We start from the raw sequence: 9,708 nt of genomic DNA on the forward strand, positions 1-9,708 counted from the left end.
ATGTCCACATCACTTGAATGAATAAAAAAAAGTGCTCCACAACTTTTCCAAATCTATCCATATAACTAAAGTTCCTAATGTCTGGAACCATTCCCAGAAGTCATTTCTGGGCACTGCACTTTAGGAAGGAATGAAAGGGTTTAGAGAGCATGTAGAAAAGATTTATAAGAATGGTTCTGATGAGGAGGGACTACAGTTAAATGGATATATTGGAGAATTTGGGTTGTTGTCCTTAGAGAAGAGAAATTCACGGGGGGATTCGCAGAGGTGTTCAAAACCATTTTGGTTGGGCAATGTGGTGTAGATGGAGTAGATAACAAGAAACTGTTCCCATTGACAGAATGGTCAAAAACCAGAGAACACCGATTTAAAAAGGTGACATGAGGGAAAACCTTTGAACGCTACGAGTGATTAGGGCCTGGAATATACTGTCTGAGAATGTGATCAAGACAGATTCAATTGTGGTTTTCAGACAGGAAATGGAAAAGCACCCATAAAAAAGAATTGCAGGACTACTGGGAAAATGGTGAGGGGGCGGGACTATCAAAGCTGTTCTGGCAGAGAACTGGACATGATGGGCTGAATGGTCTCCTTTTGTGCTGTAACCATTCACTGATTGTATGTTGTTTCTTTGTGGGTTTCACTATTAGTCACTATACTTAGGGAAACAGTTTGGGATAATGTCCAATTCAAGGTTGTAAACCTGAAATGCTGATCTGCATTGATACATTGAGAAAAGAACCTTTTATGTTACTATTTTGTTACAGTTTAGTTTCGATGTTAATGTTTGTATCAATGTTCAGGTAAATACTACTAGGAGAAAATTTGTAAAAGTTTATTGTTAGTGCCATTTTATAAAAATGTTTTCTTTCTTTATTGACTCAAGGGAATAGACTTAAGCAAGTTAATGGAAGCTGGTCACTATATCTGCAAAACACTGAACAGGAAGACCAACTCCAAAGTAGCCCAGGCCTGTTACAAGCCATGATATGGAGCTCAACAGACATTCCATGCTGCAAGTGCTTAAGCCATAATATTTACTGTGATTGCTGAACTCAACTTTGCACTGGAGCACTTGAAATAATGTTATGTGCCATGGTAAGATACCTCATGTTCTGTATTTTGTGTGATCAGAGTCACCACACACTTGGTGCCAGCAGTCGATCACTTATTGTAATACGTCATTCTTCTGCCAATATAGCTTAGAAAACAGTCATGGATCAAAGATAGAGTGGGAACTATAAGTAACAGAGCCTGTAAATGTTGTCTCCAATGCCACAATTACTCCTCCACATGACTAACAATACCATACCAGCCATCCATTTACCCACCAGCTCCCTATCGGTAAACACACTGCACACACAAATCTCTTACTATCTTCACGGTCAGAGTTTTAATAATTATGCAGTATGCCCCAACCCACAGAGGTTTGAACAAAACAGATGTAGTGACAGAATGAGCACCATGTAGCAGATTTTGACTTTGATGTTAAACCTTGAGCACATTGTGGTCAGTTTCATGCCTGGAATGGGGACTCAGTTCAGAGAATCGGAGAGCTGGGTTTGGTCACATGTATGCCTCTTATTTTGCATGAAGGCCTAAGAATTATCATGTCAGAATCTTCTCATCTGTTCATACCACTGTTGGTTTCAGTGACACATCCCCACGGTTTGAGATCATTCTTTCTATGCATTTTATTTAGGCCTCCGGAAGTTTCCTGGCTTTTGCAAGCCTCTGTACCTGTATCAAGCATCTGAACAGTTTGAACATTTAGAATCCACAATGAAAGGGGTGCTCCTAAGAGCAAATCTCCAGTGTAGAGATGAGTAGCCAGCTTGGGAATACAATCTCCCTTGCTTTGGATTCTTTAGGTCAATTGTCAACATTAGCAAGAAATCTTTTTATTTTAGTTGCATCTAAAGTTTAAGAGGCTGACCTTGATTTCCAGTTAGGTACCGACTGAATGACTGCCTCCAGTGTACATTGCTCTATATGGCTACCACCACATTAAATCTCTATGGCAAGGGTTTATTTCAGGTATTTATGGGAGCTCTGTGTGATACAAGGCTGAGTGCAACATTGCTATTTACAGCATTGCCACAGGCTTGTCAAGGTGGCTGATGCACCTTTGACGTTACGGCAGCACTGGAGTGAGGGGGGACCATTCACTGTTGGTTTTCTGGGTTCAATAAAAAGCAGCTCTGTTGCTTTCTGAGTTCTATCGGAAACCTTCCACCAGGGAGGGGTTTTAGTATTTCAACATCCACACTTTTTACGGCAGCGTACAGGGGAGCCTATATGTTGATGGCCAACATACTGGAAATTGTAACAAAGCTTTAATACTTTGAATTTCAGCCCTCTTTGTCCTCTTCAAAGAAGAAACTCTCACCTCAAATTCTCAGCTGTTTAAAAATGTTTCATGGTCTTGCCCTGGCTTAGATCGTGACCTCCTCTATCCCATAAACCCTACCCTCACCATATCTGTGCTTCTATTCTGACTTCTTGGACATCCCCAATTTTAATTACTCCACCACTGTGGCAATTACTTCAGGTGTCACGGTCCTAAGCTCTGGAAATCCTTCCTTAAAACTCCCCGCCTCTCTACCTCTATCCTCTCTTCAGAGACTCTTCAAAACTTGCCTCTTTGTGTCATTGTCCTAATATATTATTTGGCTTGTTATAAAATGTGTTTTATAATTTCCCTGCTAAGTGCCTTTGGATGTTTTACTCTGTTAAAGGTACTATATAAATACAAGTTGTTGTTGTAAAGTTGACAAGCTCGTTTCCTGCTGTTCATGCCAGTGAACTTCGTGGTTCTTCAAGACTGGTCAGGGGGTGGCGGGCGGACAGGCTCTTAAAGAAACATTTTTCCTGCCTGGACAGATTACTCGGTCCATTCCAAATCCTGCATCACAAATAGTTATGCCCTTCATAGTGGCGATTCGTTGGTCTCGCGGTATGATTCTCGCTTTCAGTCTAGGTGTTTCAGTCTAGGAGTTTGTGAGAGGTCCCGAGTTCAAATCTTGGAGGAGCCCTTTAATGTTGGGCGGCAAGGTGGCACAGTGGTTAACACTACTGCCTCACAGTGCCAGGGACCTGGGTTCAATTCCAGCCTCGGGTGAGTGGAGTTTGCCCTTTCTCACCGTGTCTGCGTGGGTTTCCTCCGGGTGCTCTGGTTTCCTCCCGCAGTCCAAAGATGTGCAGCTAAGGTGGATTGGCCGCGTTAAATAGCCCCTTAGTGCCCAAATGAGTGTACGTTTGGTTAAGAGGTTAGTGGGATAGGGTGGGGGAACAGGCATGGGTGGAGTGCTCTTTCGGAGGGTTGGTGCAGACTCGATGGGCCGAGTGGCCTCCTTCTGCACTGTAGGGATTCTATGATTCTCTATCTTTACCGGACACCTATCGGTTCCGCACTCAAGTGCTGATTTGACACAATTTTGACTTTGTGGGCCTTGGCTCTGTCAGTGGTCGGCCAACATGGAGAAGAGCATTACAATGGCCAGAGCCCAGAGGACTCCTTAGTGACTGCTTCAAGGACATCATCACTGAAATTGGCTCTTTTGTATGGCACTTTTAACCTACTTCCCCAACATTTTCATAAACTGGCCTTCCTTCAATATGCCACCCACCCTGCAACATGACAACACAATTAGTCCCCTACTTTTCCTCTGCAAGTGATCATCACCAGCTGAACAAATAGGTCAGTACTAAGTAAGTACATCCTTTCCTAAACGCCACAAATAACAAAGTGCCAATTCAGACCACATGCTATCTTGATTCAACAAATTCCAAAGTGTAAACACATTAACCGGTATTTTCACAATGCTTCCCTGGTTGTCTGCATATGTCCTTCTTTCACCAATTCTGCTCCTCCTCGGTACATCCTGAGAGTCAGGATCTGAAGGGGTGTTTGACTGCTCATACTCCTCAAGAGTTTCACAATTTGGCGCTCAGTTTACGGCAGTGTGGGCAGCATGACCAGCGTGAAATGTTGTAAAAAGACCAATGACCTCCCCTGAGCTGCAAGGGTAAGTTGCCACCTCTCTCCTGGCATCAGTTCAGCCTGTCGCCCCTCAAGATTCCCAACCCTCCCACCACAACTCACTGGCTGACACCTCGCAGCCTCCCCATCTTCGTGCTTGTTCCTCAGAACCCCCTGGCACCCATCAGCACAACCCCTTCATGTCCAGGTGCGGTGCCCACACATGCCACCTGCTACAGACCCCTCTGATCCATGACGCATGGCTCGCAAAGCCCTCTCTTTGCCACCACAGGAGAAGACACCATAATAAGCAGAAAAAGGCCAAGATTGGGGGCGAAATATTTGATATCTGAGTCCTCATCCCAGCTGATCCTCCGTCCCATGGGGACCCCAGGGTCCTATGGGCACTGTCAGGGAGGAGGAAACACTGGGGGCCAACCCGAGGCCTCCCAGCAAGGAGATGACGGTGGGCTCCTCTTCTTCGAAATCCCCCCCTCCTGACAGAGGCACATCTCAAGGGGAGCAGGCAGAACAGGGTGGCAGTGCGATGCCTGTGATGCTGGTATATTGGCCGGGGCCCTCCAGCTCCAGCTCCTCAAGAGGGCGTCCGTCAAGAGCATCAAAGGCCACAGGGCACGAAAAGCAGCAGTCTGCATCCTGGGGACACAGTTAGTCATAGTGGGGGAGAGGAAGGAGGGGAATGGGGGAAGGAAGGAGAGGAATGGGGGGAAGGAGGGGAAAGGGTGTGAGGAAGGCGGGGAATGGGGCGGAGGAGGGGGATGCGGGGGAAGGAGGGATGACCTGGTGGAGTAAACCTCATCCTATGGGAATCAGGTGAGGATGAGGGCCTCCCTGGTCCTCTGGGCATGCCGGACCTTCGCCGCCATCTCCTCCATCCTCCGGCACTTCCATCAGGTCCTCCCCGGTCTTGTCCTCCTTCCCTTCCTGGTCTGCTTCTTCCTCCTCCTCCTCAGATGAGGCACAGCAGACCACCACAAAGCAGGAGGCCCTCTAGGGGTTGTTCTGCAGTGCACCACCAGAGCGGTCCAGGCATTGGAACCACATTTTCAGCAGCCTGATGTACCGCTCAATGACAGCCCGGGTGGCAACATGGGCCTCATTATATCGGGTCTCCACCTTGGTCTCCAGCCTCTGCACTGGCGTATCAGCCAGGACCTCAGCTGATACCCCTTATACCTCATGAGCCAATCCATCATCCTGGGGTGATCCTCAAAGACACCGTGGATTTCCGAGTGTCCCAGATGTAGCTATCATATACACTTCCTAGGATGCGTGCAGACACGTGCATGATCTGGAGACATGCATGATCCAGAGAGGAACCCCTGCCTGTTAATGAAAGGCACTCCCTAATGTCCTGGTGCATGCAAGGCGACATGCAATTACGACCAATTACTACCTGAACCTGGGGCATCCAGACGATGGTAGAGAACCCTGCAGCCTGGACATCTTGGTGAGCATGGTCCAGCTCAAAGTTAATAAATTCTGATGCTTGGGCATATAGGGCATCCGTGACCCCATGGATGCATGTGGTTTGTAGTTTGGGAAATGCTGCCCCAAGTCCCAGCTCGAGCCCTGGAATGAACAGGCGGCACAGAAGTTCAAGGCTCCAGTGACCTTCATAGCCACCATGGGGGGGCCTCCTCCTGCAAGAGGGCATGGCACAGGTGCCACACTGTCTCTTTGTTGAGTCAGAGTCTCCTGCAGCACATGCTGTCCATCATCTCCTCGAAAGACCAATGACGCCTGTACACTTTGGGGTATTTCTGCCGCCCCCCCACCATCTGGGTTCCTCCTTGGTCAGATGGGGTAATGCCTCCAACCTGCATCGAAGCTGCAGCTGCCTTCTCTGGCACCTGGCCGCCTGGGCTGCCACCAGCACTGCGAGGGCATCCTCTGTGGGTCCGACACCACCATCCATTTTTGTATCGGTGAGGAATTGGAGAAGGAGAGAGACTGACATTCAGTGAGAGCCTCCACCCCAGGACCCTCAAATCCCCCAAACCTCCCCACCCTTACGGTTCCCGCCTTCTCTCAGAGTGCCACCCAGTGAGCCAGTTGTGCTGGAGAACCTCACTCTGCACACTCACGCCTGGGTGTATCAGGAGCCCCTAGACCCCAGACCTCTGCCGGGAACATTAGGGAGGCCGCGCTCAGGGTGCCTTCCCCTGATCGACACACTAACCCTTTGCTCGTGAGGATGTCCCCAGTGCTGAAGCCCAGCTCTTGACTGTTTGATTGTTGGCTGCTGCCTCTATGGTGCTGACGCTTCTCGAGGTCAGGCAAACTGCTCAGGCTTCAAAGTTTGATTGAATTAGCAATGCAATAATCAGCGTCTGAGACATGGGAATCCACTTGAGAATATTTTGTTTATTAAATGGTCAACAGTAACAAAGATTTGAAAAAGAACTATGTAACATTCCACACGTTATACTAACCATTAAACAACAAGGAAATGTCACCATTCCATATTGGTACCAATACAATGTTATATCGGTTCATTTTCACAAAAAAATAATGCACAGTACCACCTCACACAGGTTCCTCAACAGAAATGGAGGATAAGCATGAGAATGTGTTATCATGTCCAGAACCTTATCGTAGAAACGATCTGTCCATCAATGTGTCACATGTTCCATGTATCAGTGACATTCTCCGTCCAGGAACTGCAGCTATGCAGGCCCTCCCACATGGCCCAATCTCACCGGAACCAAATCATGGCACCTAGATATTCCACTGGCTCTTAAGGCGCAGTTGAACATCCTTGACTGACATGCACCAAGTCCCGGAGCATCTTCTTGCCTCAAACCAGATTGCCTTCTGGACTCATTTATCCCCCTGAGCCCAGTGTTCCAGGCTCCAGGAATCTTCGAAAAAATTGCCCCTCTTTCTGGCTACAGAAAAGGAAGGAAACAGCAACAGCAGCCTCCAGGCATTTGCAGCCACCAGCAGGAGCAAGCAGTGAACACAACCTGTAGCTATCAAGTGCTCTCCCAACTAAAAAGGCCAATTGCTTCTTGACAATAGCCTTCGATTGTGAAGCTAGAGGCTGCTCACAGTCAAAGGGAGTTAAAGTGACATTCAGAACGAAGAACAAGGCCCTGTCTTGGAAGTGTTTAGTAGGACAGATAGGCAGCAGCTTGGTAGTTGCCCCTGTTATGGGTGTCCACAATATTTAAAAATGACTTGAAGGCCTCACAGCCAAAAAGCCCCTCATTGCACTTCCAGCCCAGGGCCGACCCCTGACCTGGAACATTTCAGATCCTGACCATGCCCAAGCACCATAAGGAGAGTATTCCCCCATTGAGCTGCATGCTGGATAATGGAAATGGCTACTCACTTCCTCAGTTCCTCTCAGCAGCCATTGCGCCAGCTTTACATTTTTAAAAAGGAATATGAAACAACGTCCCTGTGATTTCTTGCTGGGAAGCCAGTTGATTCACGGGAGGGCATTACATTCGACTTCAATCTGGTGAATGGATGGAAATAAATGCAAATTGGGGTTAATGATAAGCTCGTCATATTTTGGCGAGATTCGGAACTCGTCATGGGGAGCGGGCCGGTTAGATGGCAAACTGATTCGCAACCGATGCGACTCTCGATTTTGGTCTTTCCCACTATATAACTGGTGTGCCCAGATCCGCACCGGGCGCAATGCAGTGGTTAAACCGTGCCCAGGGGAGGGACTAATGCAACTGAAACTGAGAAGATATCAACACAGCTTAAAACTGAAATTCCAACACCCTCCAATTCCATTACTGGGTATTCAGAATGGTTTGTCAACCAGCATTCTGCCGACTAAATCTGTCCCAAAGACTTGCCTTGATTGCAAGCTACCATCACCAAGCATATTATTTTGGAGCCAAAGCCCCACCTACATTTGCTCAAGAAGTATAGTCTCCAATTGGCAAGTATAGGTTTCAGTTCTTAGGAGGCAACTGGAGGCACTGATGTTACCTCAAATTCTGGAATTAATTTCTGATCACTGTAAAAGGTGAGGGACATGGGCCGGGATTCTCCGAGCATCAGCACCGCAATCGCGCTCGGTGCGGGGGCGGTGAATGGGGCGTCAGACCCACGATCGGGTCCGACGCCTTCCCACGATTCTCCGGGGACCGGAGAATTGGCGGCAATCGCACACGTGCGGTTGACGCGGCACCGGCCGGGAGCCATTGAAAGAGGCCCCCGCGGCGATTCTCCGCCGACAACTGCCCGAGTTCCCGCCGGCGTGGTTCACTCATGGTTCCACCCGGCGGAAGCTCAGAGTGGCGGCAACGGACCCAGGCCGCGCTCGCCCTGGTGGAAGGCGGGGGATCCATCACGGGGGGGGGGCATGCTCGCCCTGGTGGAGGGCGGAGGATCCGTCACCAGGGGGGGCCTCCAGGACGGCCAGGCCCGCGATCGGGGGTCACCGATCGGCGGGCGCGCACGATCTGGGAAGGGTCGATATTGTTGGGACCGGCTTGCTGTGTGGGTCCGCCATGTTGCGAGGGGCGGCCGCCATCGGCAGCCGGAGTTGCGTGGACTACTCCGGGTTCCTGCTGGCCCCCTTCAAAATGGAGAATCACTCTGGACTTTCTCCAGGAAAGTCCAGAGTGATTCGCGCCCGTTTTCTCGTGGGTGTGGGGACATAGTCCAATTATCAGAGAATTCCGCCCATGATCGTTATCTTGGAGTATTAGAGCTCTTACCTGAGAGGCAGACTAAATAGCTGATGGCTGTTGCAAGTAGCATAATAATCCAATTCAAATAAAATTTGTGCTGTTATGTCAGGTGGCTGTAAATCAGCAAAAGAAGATTTGCCAAGCCTCTTTATTTAAAGATAGTGCCCTAAATGTGAATCGCCTATTTTACTTCATAGTCTTGTCATTCACCCCACTCTCAGGGTATTGTTCCAACACAGCTACCAAGTGTTGAATGTGCTTCTTACATTATAGGATTAATTTTCACCATCTTGACTGGAACAGTTCATATCAGAATTGTCATTTGGGTTAGAACCTTTAAATGTGCATATACAGGCCTTAAAAAATTGAGCTTTAACTCATTCGGTGTGAAAGCTTTAGACTTTAAAGATTTCCTCTGATGTAAAAGTTAAGTTAAATGTTTAAAACTATTGTGGTTGAGTGACATTGGACATGTGATGTAATGTATGCTTTCTAATAAAGCCATCAACTTATTTCAGGTGCCTCTTTGGGTTGTGACTATTATTTGTAACATATTTATCGCAGTGGGGTAGTGACTAACATAATGAGCTGATGGAAATAACTTTTGAATTTGTTAAAATCATTGTGAGACCTTGTAAAAACAATTGAGGGCGAAGTGCTGACATTCCACATTTTCAAAACATTCTTTTACCCATTTTATTGAAACAGTGAACTAGAGCAAGCCAACAAGAGAGAAACCAAAATGAATGTCTGTGTGACTGAATGATGCCCGATGAAACCGGTGTGAACGGACGCTTCCAAAAACTAGACGCATAACCAGAACCCAAAATAACAGGGTTTGAATCCACCCTGTAGGCAATTTCACTGCTTTGGAACGTGACCTTGTTGACCCCAGACTCCATTAGATCACACTCGATCCCATGCAGACCCATTAGGGGTGCGACACAATCAGTCTAGGCAACAATTTGCCTTGGATCGCGTGAAGTGCACTGCATGCCCTTAGTGACAATTGTGCCCTCTGTAATCCGCAGGTCCACCTCGAGC

At 48.0% G+C, this 9,708-nt stretch overlaps 1 protein-coding gene across 1 annotated transcript in view; it reads left to right on the plus strand.

Annotated features, from left to right (window-relative positions):
- The window catches only part of hmgcll1 (3-hydroxymethyl-3-methylglutaryl-CoA lyase like 1), a 190,571-nt gene extending 185,911 nt beyond the window's left edge, over positions 1-4,660 (plus strand). The window contains exon 9 of the mRNA XM_072498565.1: positions 887-4,660. Coding sequence (XP_072354666.1) covers positions 887-988 — 102 coding nt within the window. The 3' untranslated portion in view covers positions 989-4,660. The remainder of the gene's footprint in view (positions 1-886) is intronic.
- The last annotated feature ends 5,048 nt before the right edge of the window (positions 4,661-9,708 follow it).

Source organism: Scyliorhinus torazame, chromosome 4, assembly GCF_047496885.1.
Source record: "Scyliorhinus torazame isolate Kashiwa2021f chromosome 4, sScyTor2.1, whole genome shotgun sequence".
NCBI lineage: Eukaryota > Metazoa > Chordata > Chondrichthyes > Carcharhiniformes > Scyliorhinidae > Scyliorhinus > Scyliorhinus torazame.